At 53.9% G+C, this 15,981-nt stretch overlaps 1 protein-coding gene across 1 annotated transcript; it reads left to right on the top strand.

Moving 5' to 3' along the window:
* Positions 1 to 5,070: 5,070 nt before the first annotated feature.
* On the top strand, positions 5,071 to 14,335 carry SLC2A6 (solute carrier family 2 member 6). The gene is made up of 10 exons (XM_019540882.1): positions 5,071 to 5,325; positions 6,880 to 7,042; positions 7,964 to 8,170; positions 8,976 to 9,075; positions 9,886 to 10,097; positions 10,479 to 10,631; positions 11,539 to 11,647; positions 11,943 to 12,125; positions 12,612 to 12,757; positions 13,672 to 14,335. The coding sequence occupies exons 1-10, from the start codon at positions 5,225 to 5,227 to the stop codon at positions 13,825 to 13,827; spliced, it is 1,530 nt and encodes a 509-aa protein (XP_019396427.1). The 5' UTR covers positions 5,071 to 5,224; the 3' UTR covers positions 13,828 to 14,335.
* The last annotated feature ends 1,646 nt before the right edge of the window (positions 14,336 to 15,981 follow it).

Genomic DNA, 15,981 nt, shown 5'->3' with positions numbered 1-15,981 from the left:
CATCGTCTCCTCCGCCCTCATCTTCCCCCTCCCCCGACGAGCCTAGTTTAAAGCCCGCCGAAGGAGGTTCACCAACCTGGAAGAGAACACACGCTTACCTTTAGGGGAAAGGTGGACCCATCCCATCCCAGCATGTCTCTCATCACGATGTGCCGGTCATGGCTGAGGAAGCCAAAGCCCGCCTCGAAGCATGCATCGAAGCCCGCATCCTTGCAGATTTTTGCTCAGAAAAATTTCTCTGGGCCGAGGAGAGGTCACCGGCAGCCGCCAGGCCGTCCCCCCTCAAGGCAGGTTGTTCAACTGCACTCGGTGCATGGGGTTTCCCTGCACACCTAGGCGCACGTTGCCTTTCCAGTCGGTTAAACTAGCGGTGTTAGAGGCGATGCCTTCATCTTCCTATCCGAGCCTCTGAGAAGCACCCAGTTGTCCCGAGAGCCTGGAAAAGGCTGGGGTCCACTCTCATTTCTGCTGCTTTAGCCCCCAAACACACCGCGTTATAACCCAAACAGAGACACCGAGCCAGGTGGCCAAACAGCCAAGCATGCATCTTTCCCGAGCACTTCTTCTTCACACGGCAACCCCCACCCGCTTGCAGGGGCAGGGTGACATAATGGAGGGTGACATTTATCTGACCCATCGGCACGGGGGGAATTTTCCAGTGACTTGGTGTCACATCCCAGTGGCCCCTCATACCCTCTCCCCTCGGGGAGAACCTGAGGGGTTGAGTCAGATGTAAAGTCCCCTGGCTATAAAGAGGATCTGTTCACCCCACCCCGGTGACGCCGTGCAGAAGAGGAACTGCCTCCAACAGCATCTTACAAAAGCAGAGGGCCCTCGGGATGCCTAGGAATGGCTCCAAGCAGTGCCAAAAGCCACTCCTCCATTCAGCCTACCCCAAGGGGGCTTATAGTCCACAAAATAAAGCCCCGGTGGCCTCCTAATAGATGCTGAACTCTCTCAGCATCAGAGCGGTGAAGATGCTACCAAACAGAGACTCCTTCCCTTACCTGCTTCCAGCCGCATGCATTCCTGCCAGCAGCCCCATCCACGCTGGCCTGCTGCAGCTGTAGGAACCGGAGGGGACATCCAGAGCCAAACTTGTCCAGTGTCCTAGCTGGTGTGAAGGAGTCGTCCGCACCTCTCCATGCAGGTCCTTGAGAAGTCCTCGCTACCCAGTTCCAGCGCTGGGAGCCCCCGCCTGAATAGCAAGGGCCAGCCAGGCTGGAGCTGCAGGAGGCTGCTGCAATGCATAGGCCTGGAGAACTCCCTAGAGAGCCTGGTTCCCAGGCACCGTGGCTCAGCCCTGGGTCCTGCAGGCCGCGTGGATCGTTGTACCCACAGTCTGGTGTGAGCAGAGGGCACAGAAAGGTTGGCGTGAAATGCATCTTCCATGCTGAGTGTTATCGGGGGCAGTGCTCCCAGAGGCGCAGAGCAGAGGAGGAAAGGTGAACGGGCACATCTAGGGAAGTGTGGGTTCCTAAGTGAGTCTTATCGCACAGAGGAGGCAAGTCCCATGCCAGGGCTAGGAATAGGCTATATGACCAGAGTCCCCTGGGTTGCTCATCACTTATCACTTGCTAGCTCCACTTGGAGTCATAGATAGCAAAGTGGTCATGATGGGGTTAACTGGGCTACCCTGAGTGTTATGGGCTGGGGCACAACTCCACCCCTTCCTTAAATCCTGCCTTGGAGGGGCCTGTCTCCCCTTCCCCACCCCTGAGCTCAGCTGAGATGCAGGTGAATAAAGCAGCAGGGCCCCAGCCTGCACTATTGTGAGTAGGTGTTGTGTTGCCTTGGAGGGTGATGAGGGCAGAGCTAGCCATGCAAACTGCGGGGGGTGACGATGCTGTGTGGAAAGATTCTTTTTTGCAGAAGAAATGATAGAAAAAGGAGAAACGGAGGCCTGTTTTCATCACTTGCTACAGCAGTCGAGCAGGTTTCTCCTTAAAGAGTTTGTGGGACCTCAGGAGCTAGGAGCTTGGCACCCTAGCAAAAGCCCTCGTCGCAGCTCAACCCAACATCTGGAGGTGAGTTGTGTGTGGCAGAGCTAATAGCACCCGATGCTGCCCATCTGGCTGCTTTCTGGGGAAGGTGGTGTGAGACCCCCTAGTCTGGGGGGCTGTTAATGAGATCCCACCACAAATCCTTAGCAATAGCCATGGGGCGGCGGTGAAGAATGAATTTAAATGAACTGTCCTTGCCTTGAGTTAGCAAACTAAGGCAGCCACGTGGGGGAGGGATCCCAGCTCGTGGAAGGTGCCCTTGTAGGGGAACGCCCTCTGTTTCAGTGTGTGGTTTAAACTGGACCAGCAGCACAAACCTCAATAACATCGGCTTGCTCCATGTGCAAACAGCTTTCTTCCTTCTTTCCTCGCTCTGTTTTGAGGAGAGAGGGTTTGAAAGGCTAAGGGCCGTCTGCCTTGTAGGGGAGACGTGCATGTTGTATGGTCCTGACGTTAAATGGTGGGTCACTCAGTACCAACGATGGTGGATACAGGGGCTCTGATTAACGTGATCAATGATTACCAAGTGCCAGATGGGACTAAGTCCACCAGCAATTTGAGAGGGGATCCTTCCAGTGCATCCCCAGGGAGGGATCTCTGCTAGTCCCTGTGCACGACAAAAGCCAGAAGAAAAATGACTTCTTGGCCCTGGTGACCTGAGCAGAACCAAAGACCGTCTGCCTGGCTGTAAGGATCATAACTGAATGGGCAGGAAACTTCCCAAATGGCTCCTAGATTACCCGTGCTCAAGAGCATCTCTATCCCAGCTATTTTTAACTAAGCATTGAGGACCATTTGAGGGACAAAGCAGCCAGGGTTTGTACCTAGAGGGTGGACCCCTTAAAGCTGATACCTTGCACCTGTCACATTGCTCCAGGTGCAGTCCTTCCCTCATTAGAAACTGGCACGAAAGCTGGTGGGTTAATTAGCCCTGTTGAGAGACTCGGCTCCTTAAGCCAGCCACAGCAGCACAGGAAGGAGGCTACATCCCTTCCAGGGGGGAAGCTGCACATGCAAAGCAGCCCAGTTCGCTTGGGCTCGGCACCGAGTGACGCGGTAAGGGTGTATCCTCAACATGGAGATTTCCAGCAGCCCCCTCCACTGCCCTCCTTGCCCTTGGGGATGAATGGTGGGGATAGGATACCCAGGCTTCCACACTGCACAGGCAGGGGAGAAAATGCCTCTGACCATAATGCATGCAGGTCTGGAAGTGCTTGCAGCAACTTCAGCAACCTCCTCTGGTACCTGGGAAGGCCTCAAACAGCTCGGCCAGGTGCAGACTTGCTGCAGACAACGGGCTGTGTTTTGCTGAGCCTGGAAGGTGAAGTCTTCCCGAGCAAGAGTGGGATTAGATCTATTCAAACTTCCTTTATCCTGCAGCTTTCCAGGGGCCTGCCGGGACTTCTCCAAGAGGAATCAAAGAACATGATTAGTGGGAGATGACTGACAAAGCTGGCCTCTGCAAAGGCTGAGAACTGGGATTATTTAGTCTGCAGAAAAGAGAACTGAGGCAGGATTTAATAAGTTTTCAACTCCCTGACCGGTGGTTCAAAATAGGATGGGGATGTTCGGTCATCTGCCACCACTGAGAACAGTCCAAGGGGCAATGGGCTCACGCTGCAGCAAGGGACGTTTAGGTTGGATACTGGGGAAAAACTTTCTCACTAGGAGGATAGTAAAGCTCTGGAACAGGCTACTCGGAGGTAGTGGATTCTCCGTCCTTGGAGGTTTTTAAGACCCATCTGGACAAAGCCTCACCTGGGATGATATGGGTGGGGATGATCCTGTTGTAAGCAAAGGGACTGGACTAGATGTGACCTCCTGAGGTCCCTTCCAACCCTCATTTCCTGTGATTCTAGGACAACTCATCCCGCTATCACAGATGGGAGCCCAGCCCTGCCCTCAGTGATAATTTAAGCACTCCTTCAGACTTTAATCCATCCCAGCATAGATGTGGAAGTGCTGAGGAAAGTGGTTATTTGGGAATGCCACCACTAGCAGGGCCAGAGCCAAGCCAAGGCAGCTAGTTTTATATGAGAGAATTCAAGGCTTGCCTGCCTGGATGCCAGGAGCAAACTGAGCTGTCTTGGAAGTTTGCTTAAGTAATGGCTGAATCGCACCGTGATGTCGGGATCATGGCTGATCTCATAGATTGCATAGACATCAGGGCTGGAAGGGACTTCAGAAGATCTTTGAGTCCAGCCCCCGCCCCAGGGGAAGTCGGCGGGGGATTTCTCTATCTTGACATGCTTGACTGCCCGCAGTGACTGCACAAGGAAGCTAAGGCCAGGCAGAGGGATTAGCTGGGTTGCTCCAAATATTGTAGGTGGGAGTTGTGCAGTACCCCTGCCTCGACTCCCATCTGAACAAAGCAGCAAGTCCCCGGCCCACCGTGCTGCAAGGAAGTCGGTGTCTGTCCCTTCGAACCATCCCTCTACAAACCTCCGAGCTGGGCAGGGACAGGCCCTGTGTACAGAAAACCAGAATTTTTCCTTTTGTTCTGTGTGTGTCGCTAGCGCTGCCCAGGCTGCCTTGCACCCAGCACCCGCGGCACGCAGGCCTGCCACCTCTTTCTACCCTCGGCCTCCCTTTCTTGCTCTCCCTCCCCTCCCTTTCTTCTTCTCTTTTTTCCCCCCCATCTCCCTTTCTCAGCCCTCTCCAAGCCTGCTCTAGGCCAGAAGAGCTTTGCTGCTACAGCTGTTCCAACGTGGGTAAAAGCAAGCAAGCCCAGCAGAAAGCTGCTTGGTCCGGATGGATCTTGGACTGGCAACAGGACTCCTATACTAGCATAAACCATGTCTACACTGTGGGTCTTGCTGGCACAAGACTGTTCCTTTTAAAACCAATGCCCCTCCACTGGAGTACCAGCATCAGGTGTAGATGTAGGCTCTGGCGCGCACAACGGGAGAGGCGACACCGGGCCTGGGTGTGTGCAGGGGAAGGGAAGAACCGCCAATGCAATGTGGAAGCACTAGGCAGGGCCCAATTGTTTCGCTGATATATTCTCTGACTCCGCGGAGTTTCCTCATCTCGGACGCTTGCCCACAAGGCAGAGATTTCTCAGATTAAGAAATACTTTGAGCTAACTTCTCTCTTTCGCTTTCATTTGGGTTCACAGCTTCTCGTCCCTCTTCGGGAAGCAGCGCAGAGAGGCAGCGGAGCGGCAGCAGAGAACTGCACCTGCTGCCACCCTCCCGGGAGAGCGGGACCAAGCGCCTGCCATGGAGCCCAGCACGAGGGAGCCGCTCTTGGGATCCTCCGGCTCGATATATCGCACCTTCCCGAAGAAGCATGACCGGAAGCTGGACCAGGCGTACATCAAGTAAGAGGGCTCCCGGGGGCGGGAGTCGGAAGCACAGGAGATGCCTGGATGCTTCTCTCGCCGAAAAGCGTGGAGGAGCAGGGCAGCTGCAGGGCCAGGCACCTCCTGTCCCTGCGGGGAAGGAGGGTGAAGCATTACTGACTTCCTCGTGGGCTGCTACTTTGCACGAAGGGGTGAGTCCCTGGTCGTGAATCGGGGCTCCCCTGTGTTAGGTGTTGTGCCGGCCTCAGCTAAGTGTGCCCGCGCCCACGAGGGGAGGCGTGAGACTGGGATGGGGGTGTTCGGAGGAAGGGGAGGAAAGGGGATGCAGTGCAGAGGTGTTCACTGGGGCACAAGTAATTCACTGTGCGGCACAGCCAGGAGATAAGCCCTGGCCCACCTTATGGAAGGGGCACCGGCTGCTTGCCTCGCGTAGGTGGGGGCAGGTGCTTTGGCACAGCTGGGGTTTTAATCTTTTCTTTTTGGGATGACTGCTACCAAATGAGATCAGGCAACTGTCCCCATAGGATGGGGGCAAGGGCGGGAGGCTGAGCCCCTGCATGTAGGGAGGAGGAGACCTGGACATCACTGCAGTGAGCTTTCCCTCACAGTGAATGGTGCCACTGCTTCCCCAAAAGTGTCCCTCATGAAAGCTGTGGTGACATGGGGCCCTGGATGGGGGGGAGATAGAGCCTCCTTTCTGGCAGCCAGCTTGTAACTGAGGTGTCTTGGCCCCTGGATGTCATCAGAGAACAACTCCCCCAAAAAGAACGGGTCCCGGGCGGTGCCTGTGCAGTACCCAGGATCCCTGCTGGCCAGGGCAGGAGGACAAGTTTGAGCCTGGCTAAAAACCGACCTCTTCATCTCCCAGATGGACAGCCTCGGGCACAATAGCGGTCCTGGTCTGTGACTAGGAGGGCACTTATGATGTACAAGTCATGCCGGTTTTTGTTTTTTTTTGTTTTTTTTGCAATACCCCAGCCAGCCAGCACTGGGTTTGCAAAGACAGCACAAAGAGGAAATGTAGAGCAAACGCTAAGAGAAACCACCCCACTTATAGCTCTGTTTGCGGCATTATTACCCTCCCACTTCTGCTTTTTCTTCTCTTTTTTTGTTTTTTCCTTTGCTTTTTATATAAATTGTAGTTACTGGTAATGGTAAAGCAGGTTGCAAGGCATCAGCAACTTCCTGAATTCAGCAGCTCCAGCCCCTTGATGTGAAGTTGCCACCTCCCGCTTGCGTTGTGATGAGGAAAGAGACAAAAAGGGGTCAAGTTTGCAAATGAAGGGCGGTTTTTTATCCTGGTCTAATGGTGTGTTTTAATGCACCCGTGCCCCAGGAGCCGTCTGGGGCTCTGCACTTCAGGAAGGCTGTCGGCTTCACAGTAAACCAGGCCGTGGCAGGCATGTGACGGGACATGAGGGTGGCATGGGGGAAATGGAAGATGGAGCTGATGGGCAGGACCTTTGTGATAACCAGAGCTCGATCTCCTTTTGTATCTGTATGGTGTCCGAGGGAAGTGCTGCTTTAATGCGTGCTCCCTTATCTCTCTCCCTCGTGCTGTTTCTGCTTCAGAACTCTCCGAAACAAGCGGCTTTTTCTGGCAGCCTTCGCCGCCGTCCTGGGAAACTTCAGTGCCGGGTTCTCATTAGTTTACACGTCTCCCGTGATCCCTGCCTTGGAAAAATCCACGAACCCCAGGCTGAAGCTGACCCAGGTGGAGTCATCCTGGTTTGGGGTAAGGAGGAGCATTTTCTGGGCTTTTCACCTTCACCTTGTGGACCCATTTGCCACTTGCAAGAATGCTGGACCTGGGAAGGCTGTGAGATGCGATCAGTCCTGAGGAAGTGCCATGTACGGGATCCTTGGGTTAAAGCACCCTGCGAGTGCACAAGTAACTCGCAGCCTGGGGTGTCCAGCCTGAGACTCATAACAGGGGCCTGCCCTGCAGAAAGCAGGTGCGTGGCACTGCCCGGAAGTTGTGCACCTGTTGAAAGGAGCCCGTGCACTCCCTACGCATAGTCACTGAGAGTGCTGGTGCACCCCTGACCAGCCATGCCTGCCGCTTAGGTGATGGGCAGGTGGGAGTGCTAGTGCCCCCCAAGCAAGCACTGGCCAATCACTGCAGCAACTCCCAGAAGCGCCTGCAGCAAGATTGGCTGTGGGGGTCTCCCCCCAGGCAGCAAGATGGGGGGTGGGACTGGTTGTGGGGGGGCACATGCCCCCCCAAGGCAGCACCAGTCACCCATGGCTCCTTTTGAGATGTCTCAGGATGGGCACCCAGGAACCGAGATGCCCACCTTCACTAGGCACTTCTGAAAGTATTGGCTTGGTGCAAAAGCACAAGGTGTTAACGTCCCTCAGTGGCAGCACGTGGAGTTATCGAGGAAGGGCCTCTGAGGAGCCGTGGGAGGAAGGAATGGGATGCTAGGTGGGAAGAAATGGCAGCTGGGATCTTTGACACTCTAGGAAGACGGAGGAAGCCATTAGCAATGGTGGATTGAAAGTGGCAGCTCTACCTGATGGAGGTTGGCATAGGAGTGGTCTGGAGCCTCACCTTGAGCTCATTGCTGGCACTGAGGCTGAGAGGTTCAGGCTTTGTTCATGAATTTCCCCTTCCACTCTTCCTTTCTCGCTCCGTCGTGCTGCCTGCCTGCAGTCCATGTTCATGCTGGGAGCGGCGGCAGGTGGGCTCAGCTCCATGGTCCTGAACGACAGCCTCGGCCGGAAGCTGAGCATCATGGTCTCTGCTGTCCCTTCTGCCTTGGGATACCTCTTGATGGGCAGTGCCCAAAACATCTGGATGCTGTTGCTGGGAAGGCTGCTGACCGGCTATGCGGGGGGCGTGACGTCTGCATCCATCCCGGTAAGCATGTGGCTAAGTCACAAACTGGAACATGGGGGTCGGGGGGAGACCACCTGGAGGGGGATGGGCTAACCTGGGGAACTAGTGCCCCAAGGATTTTGCACCTAAGAGACTAATCTCCAACCATTCGTTAGGCCTCCAGCCTTCCCATCTGGGATGATGGATCCAGAGCCTGCTACCGCTATAATAGCTTGCAGGTTTCAGCTGAACCTGGCAGGAGGGCTTGGTGACCATCCCAGCATGGTCTTAGGCTAAGGAAGCTCTTCCCCATGTGGCCTAGACTGATAGCAACCCATTGCTGAGTGTTACATGGCCTCCGTGCAGCAGATTTTGCCCTGGTCACGGGCCCCCTCTGGCAGCCCCCGCAGGGTGATCAGGCATTAAACGGAGAGGAGAACGGCAGTGTCTAGAGCTGTTAGCCAGCCCAAGACTCTTCTGCACAGAGGAGGACTCTCCCCTTGCACGGTCTGGCTGCATCTGGGATGGCAGTTATGTCTTCCCACGCTCATGGGACAAAGGCAGCCCTCTGGTGTAATCCAAACTTAGCATTTCAAAAACCAAGGCAGGGAACAATTGGGCAACTCCAAAATGAACAGGGCTGTCGACTCATTTCACTTCCCTCCATAACAGGAAACATGTCTCGGCAGAGACCGCTGCTTAGAGCAAGCCCCTTCTTTTTTCCCAGGGTTTAGTCGAGGTGAGCAAGGAGGCTCTTTCTGAGAAGCTGCTTCCCCCTGTGAGAATAATGCAGGGTCCAGCTGGCGACTTTACCTGCTCCATTAACAGTGGCTTTGTCCTCCTCCAGGTGTATATCTCGGAGATCTCCCACCCTGGTGTCAGAGGAGCCTTGGGTGCTTGCCCGCAGATCATGGCAGTCCTGGGTTCTCTCTGCCTGTATGCACTGGGCAAGTACACACCACCGTCCATGCTCTTAAGAGGGGGGGCTTCACTGGGCACAACAAGGTGGAAACTCCAGAAGCAACAAGGATGGCCACCTGGACAAGCTCGCTGCCAGGGAAGAGCAGGTGCTATGGGAGCAAGTTGGCAGCTGGTGGCTTACTGGAGTCCAAGGTCCTGTAACGCCATACAGGGAATATGGGAAGCGCAGGAAGGCCTGATGGATATGAATAACAGCCAGGCACTTAAGCTGGTGGATTGGTGGCCACTATAATGGTAATGCCATTTGCAGCAGACCATGATCTGAGCTGGGCTGCACCGGTGCTAAAGGGAAATTTGCATTTTTACCCACTGTTCCTGGGATGGGCCATGGCAGGTCTCTTCTCCAGATGCATTGGCTCGACACCCCACTTGATAAACCGCCCATCTCTTGAACCGTAGATTAGGTTTGGCAGAAGCAGGATGGTGAATCGGCCACCTTGTAACTAAAGGGAGGAAAAATTTCTACTTAAACTTTTCTTTCCCCGTGGAAAATGGCTTTTCCAATGCTACAGAGCCCTTTGTGGAAAGCCTTTGTTGCTGCCAAGAACTGCAGGGGGGGGCCTCCAAAAACACTCACAAATGGGTCAAGGAATTAAAAGCCTTTCTCGGCTTTTGATGAAAATAGCAAGAAGGGGCAAGACTCGCTGCAACCTTGTCTTAAAGCCCTAATAGGAAATGCGCTCCAAGGAGAATGACGTCGTGGGAGGGGTAGGGGGAGGCTGGGGACCGGGCCCAGGATCGCCCTACCTCTAATACAGTCTCCTTGCCTCATGCAGCTCTGAAGCTCGACTGGCGCTGGCTGGCCGTGGCAGGGGAAGTGCCAGTCCTCGTGATGATCGTCCTGCTCTACTTCATGCCCAACTCGCCCCGTTTCCTGATCTCCGAGGGGAAGGATGAGGAGGCCCGCCAGGCGCTGTGCTGGCTCCGGGGAAAGGAAACGGATTACCCCCGGGAGTTGCAGCAAATCAAGGAAAGCGTGAGGAAGCAGGTGAGGAGACGAGGGCCCCTCGCAGGGGACAGGCTGGGAATCGATACCGGAGAACGTGAAAACCACCACCTCCCTGCCCCTGCGCCCATGGGCTGTGAGGACCATCCCTCGATGCTCGCATGGCTGGAGGGAGCAGTGTGTTTCGGGGCCCACGGACTCGGGACACCTGGGTTATCTTTTCATCTCTGCTACAGGCAGCCTGTGTGGCCTTCAGCAAGTCCCTCTGTCCCACTCTGTGCTTCGTTTCCCTCTCGCTGCAACAGGAGACTGAGACAGGCCCGCCACCGAGATGCTTTGACATCCTTGGATGCAGCCCCATCCGTGTGCCAGATCCCCGCAGGCACCCGTGTCTCTTAACCTTCTTGCTCTGTGTGTGTCTAGAGCGGACGCGTTTCCTGCGCGGAGATCAGGGACCCGTTCATGTACAAGCCAATCCGGATCGCCGTGCTGATGAGGTTCCTGCAGCAGCTCTCGGGCGTCACCCCCATCCTGGTGTATCTGCAGCCGATATTTAAGAGCACGGCCGTGATCCTGGTAAGCCATGTGGGGGCTTTTGCTCTTTACCCCTGGCCGATTTTTTCTAAGGGCAAAACTATTGGCTTGGGTAGGGATGGTCCTGGCTCAGGCAGGGGGGTGGATGAAATGACCTCTGGAGACCCCTCCCAGCCCCACTTCCCTGACTCTTTTACATTTTGGGTGAAACCTCAGGGCCAGGCCACCACAGGGCACTCGCCATGCTGCCCTGCCCATACAGCTGCTCTGACAAATCGGTGCCCCAAGGCCTATATTTTCAAGTAATGCATGCCCAGCTTCCAGGCACTTGCAAGGACCTGGCTGGTACCAAGTGCTTGGGACCTGTCCTCCAACACCATCCCTGGAAGGTGTCAAACTGGGCCCCCTGAAACCAAGATGCCCAAGATCACAAGTCCTTGCTGGAAAACCTAGCCCTGTGGTACCACAACCACAGCGTACCCCGGCCTCCCTGCTCTTGCCAGCTTGCTGCTTCCTTTCTCTCTCCTCCCACCATGGCCTGGGATGAGGAGGAGCAAACCCTTCCTGGCCTTCAAATCAAGCACCTCCACCCCTGCAGAGACGGATCATGCCCCAAGCTGAGACCTCTCTCTGTGCACAACTGTCGGCCCCAAGCATCCATCTGGGAGCATGTGGATTTGTATCTTCTCTGGTCAACACAGCTGTCGCCCAGTAAATCGGGGCAAGGGGTGGGATGGCATTAGCTAGGCATAGCTTACCCCACGCAGCTCTCTAACCTTCCCTGGTCCTTGCTGGCATAACGGATAACTCCGTAAAATAAAATAAAGTTCCTTGACTAGAAACAACACTAGCTAAACTCAAAGGCTACAGCTCCCAAGAGCGCACACAGGGACCTGCTACCTGCTCGACCCTGGCACTAGCTTTCCTACGACTCCTCTTGTCCTTTCAGAAACCAGAGTACGATGCAGCACTCGTAGGGGCGGTGCGCCTGGTGTCCGTGCTGATTGCTGCCGTCTCCATGGACAAAGCTGGGAGGAAGATTCTTCTCTTCGTCTCTGGTAAATCCTGGATTAAACAGGTTTTCCTGCAAGGGTTTCAAAGCTCTCAGCAAGTATTAATTATTTCAGCTATGCATTGCTCCAGGGCATGCTTCTCCTGGAGTTCAGGAGAGGAACGAGAGGGTGGCACAAATGCAGCGATGGGCCTGTCTCTGGGGCTCAGCCATGTGGAAATGGGGAAGAATTGCTCTGCGGAGGTTAAAGGAGCTCTGCTGGGTGGTACATGAGAGAGAATTGGGCCCTGACCTCTCTGCTTCCTGATTTTTTTTTTCTTTCGTAATGTCTCTGCCAACAGCTGGGGTTATGTTTGCCTCCAACATGACCCTGGGACTGTACATCCACTTTGTGTCGCTGTCCTCGGCAAACTCGACCAGCCACACTTCTAATGGGACTGTAGCCGGCCCCGAGACCCTTGCTACAGAGCCCTCAAACCTGCTCACTCTCATCCCCCTCGTGGCTACCATGTTCTTCATAATGGGTATGTCTGAACCTCACGGTGCTCATGTTGCCTGGTGCAGCATCTATTCCTCTGCCTTGGGGTCACTGGTCCAGGACTATCCTGGTGTGATACCGGAGATCCCACACAGGGGTGAAGCAGGAGGGAAGTGCTTCTCGGGGAGGTGGTTTTGAGACTCATGGTACTTAAAACTCCCCACAAGGAAGGGATGTTGGAAGGGGTCGGGTGAGGGTGGATTCATGGGCAGAGGCACGGGATGAAGGCTACATAAATATTGCCAGCCTAGAGGGACTGTTGACTGCAGGTCTCGCTCTCAGGAGCACTTGATGGAGAATCCCTTGTTCTTCAATGCCCGCAGGGCTGTAGTACCAGGTCAAAATTGAGGCATAGGCATCTGCAGCCCATAAGGACCCTTTTCCTCACTCCCTGACAGTGGCTTTAGGTCTGTCACAGTGTCCTCAATTTAGCCACCCAGACAACCTTCCCCCTTTTTTTGTCCTTTTTCAGGTTATGCCATGGGCTGGGGCCCCATCACCTGGTTGCTGATGTCGGAGATCCTCCCTCTGAAGGCCCGTGGGGTAGCATCAGGTCTCTGTGTTGTCGTGAGCTGGCTCACCGCCTTTGGGCTTGCCCGATGCTTCTTGCCAGTGGTGGTGGGTATCGCTAGGGGCAGCAGCAACTCCAGGGGAGGGGGCTTGGTCTGAGGAAAGGCTTCAAGGTTCAGCTTAGGGACTTTTTTTCTTTCACCTTGTTTGGAAAGGGATTGAGCTGCAACAAGAAAGCAGCCACCCCACGAGGTGACTTTGTACAGCCAGCCCTCCCTGCTAGGATCCACTGTGCAGTGCCAGCAGTGTTGCTAACTCTGCTTTATCATGAGTCGTGGGAGATTTTTGGGTGGCTCTTTCTTTGCAAGACCCAGCTCCCAGAGCCTCCTCACCTCGGGAATTTCTACTTTTGCTTAAAGGAAAAAAAATACAGTTCTCTGTAACCAGTAGGGCTGGAAAAGCTTAAACACATGGCCCAAGAGTAGTCGGAGGGCTGGATTGGGACATACTGAGAACTGTACATCTAGAGTTGCTTTTAAACCCTCCAAAATGTCGATGGGTTGTCGGCATAAGACGCCTACCGATCTGACATCCAGACAAAGGAAGAACCATGCGCTGTCCTGTTGAACAGGAAGGGGAAGCCCACGGTCTTGCTATAGAGAACTCAGTCCGACCCTTGGCTCAGTGATGTATTCGTAGGCCCACATACCACCCAAAACTCCCAGCACTCGTGAAAGCAGCCTCACCTTCCCTGTTTTATAGAGGGGGAAACTCCCCTACTTCCAGGGGAAGCAACTCGGGCAGGCCCACAAGTTAGTAGTAATAGAAAGCAACCCCACAGCTCCTGCCTCCTTGCCCACAAGGTCCTCTTTCCCTCCATACGAGCTCTCAGGAAGTGGAGACACAGAAAGGAGGACTCTACCTACCACTTCCTTTCTTTTGTCCCCACTGCAAGATTTTGCTAACACTTCCTTAACTGCCGTCTCTGCCCCCGCTAATAACATCCTTGTTCTGCCTTTCAGGAGGCCTTTGGCCTTGAGGTGCCGTTCCTGTTCTTTGCCTTCATCAGCGTAATGAACCTCATCTTCACAGGCTGCTGCGTGCCGGAGACCAAAGGCAGGTCCCTGGAGCAAATTGAATCCTATTTCAGGACTGGGCGAAGATCGTTTATGAATTAAGTTAGCTGAGACTTGGTGGCTCCTAGCATCCAGCGTACACAGGAGCAAGAACATCCTTTTGTGTGCGAGTGGGAGCTTTCTCCTTGCCAGGATGGCTTGGGCTACACGATACACAGAGGTGCTGTTGGTGGTGGCCTGTCCTTGGATGAAACTATTGTCTTTTAGGGAATCACGTGCTGGTATCTCCACTTCCCTTTGTCCCGAGTCAATGAACACTAACCTAATGACTTGCTGCTCTCCAAACAGAATATTAACTAGCTGGACTTCACCCTGCACCATTGATTTTTTTTTTTTTAAACCTTGATCACAAAGCTCCCCCCAGCATGGCACCTGACAAAAGGGACTCTTCACTGTGAAACACGTGCTCTGACCCAGAGAGAAACTGCACTTTCTTGCCCTGGCTTTTTGGAATAAAGCCATGCACAGGAACAGAAGCATTTAATGCAGATCTTACCAGGGTGGCCACTGTTTTGGTTAAAACTGGCAACCGTCCAGCATGTAGTTAGAACAGGACAAATCGCATCATGTGCTATCTTGAAGGGGGGGGTGAGGCAAAGGAACAGGAGGCAGAGATGAGGCAAACCTCAACCTGTAGTCTAAACACCCCCCAATACTAGCTCCAGATACCAACTTGGTAGCGGGAGCCTAAATCAAGGGGGAATTGCATCCACATATGGTCTAATGCTGCAGGGATCTGAGGAAAAGAGGTCGGGAGACCCAGCAGCTTTGGTAGTCCTGGCTGTAGCCTTTCCCATCCCTAGTAGGTAGGGACCAAATCATTACTCAAATGCCACTGGTGCTGATGCCAGGAGGACAAAGTAAAGACCAGGACCCTTGGGATGAGGCTAAAGAGTTACAGAAGCAGATGAGGATATTGAGCTGGACTAGAAAGTGTCAGCAGAAGCAGCAAGGAAAAGTATTTTCTGCCTGGGGTGGCTTCCCCGTTCCCACAGAGTCCATTTTCCTTTGCGAGGAAGCAAGGAGTCCCAGAAACCACAGTGGCTCTTTGCAGAGGTAGAATGGTCTTTTATTCACTGCATACACAAAGAGTCAATTGAAGCAGTCTTACAAAAAACCAGCACTCGCCGCCTCCCACAGCAGCGAGGCCTGGGTGCACAGTATAAACAAAGCTTTGATTCTTCCCTTAACACCGAGAGCAGCAGGATCCCAGGTGAAAGTTATGAGTGTGGGGCTGTCATCTCCCACAGAAGAGGACAAGGAGGGGAGGAGTTGCTCGACTGTTTGTGCTGCGCTCTTGGCAGTCTATTTGTTTCCATCTCTCTAATGACTCTCCCCTTCTAGGACCTCACTTGGAGAGACTTTCCAGCAGTGACCCCCATGCCCAGAATGCAGCAATCCCATTTCTGTAGAGAGGCACTAAAGCATACGTCCCCTTGACTTATCCAACAACTGTGGGGAGTGGGTCAACCTGGGAACTCCCTTGAGCAGGGACTGTAACTTCATCTATGCCTGTACAGCTCCAAGCACGCTGATAGTGCCCACAAGCAAAATTAATCATTGCTAAACCCTGCTAATGGCGCTACTAACTACTGCAGTGATCCTATTTCAATGGTCTCATCTACGCCCACAGAAGTAATCTCTTGTTCATGCTGAGATCGGCCTATCTCCCTCCAGCCACAGTAGATGGGGCAGCTCTTAAAAGCTGTTTACAATGCACAGCTAATTCAGCAGTGAAGGAAGGCAGATGTGAATGTGGTTCTTAGTCTGCCAACATGGTAGCAGATAGCACGGTTTTACCTGCAGCATGGAGAGGTTTCAGCATTTCTGAAAGTCCGTTGATCTTAGGTGCCCCTTTGAGATATAAACTCCATTGACTTCATGGCCAATGTGCATGTTCACAGCTTCTCTGGAAATAGGGTCCGGGCTCTCTCCAGTCAGACCCATCTCAAGGAAACCCTGCATTTAGACACTCTTGAAAATTCAATTTTGTTTTTAAAGAAGCCGTGTTAAAGCTCCAACTGAGCCAAGCATGGGCCTATCTGAGTCCGCTGGCTGCTGATGTTAGCAGGTACTGAAGTACATAGGAGAATTGAGGCCTGACCTCAGAGGCTGAGACTCAGTGTACCGGGAGGGTTGAGACAGCTCAATCTTTCTCCCTGTTGGCATCAAGGGGGACTTTGCCATTGATGCTCA

Source organism: Crocodylus porosus, unplaced genomic scaffold, assembly GCF_001723895.1.
Source record: "Crocodylus porosus isolate Cpor-Errol unplaced genomic scaffold, CroPor_comp1, whole genome shotgun sequence".
Taxonomy (NCBI): domain Eukaryota; kingdom Metazoa; phylum Chordata; order Crocodylia; family Crocodylidae; genus Crocodylus; species Crocodylus porosus.
Note: the sequence above shows the minus strand (reverse complement) of the source record. Positions and strands in the feature narration are given on the sequence as shown.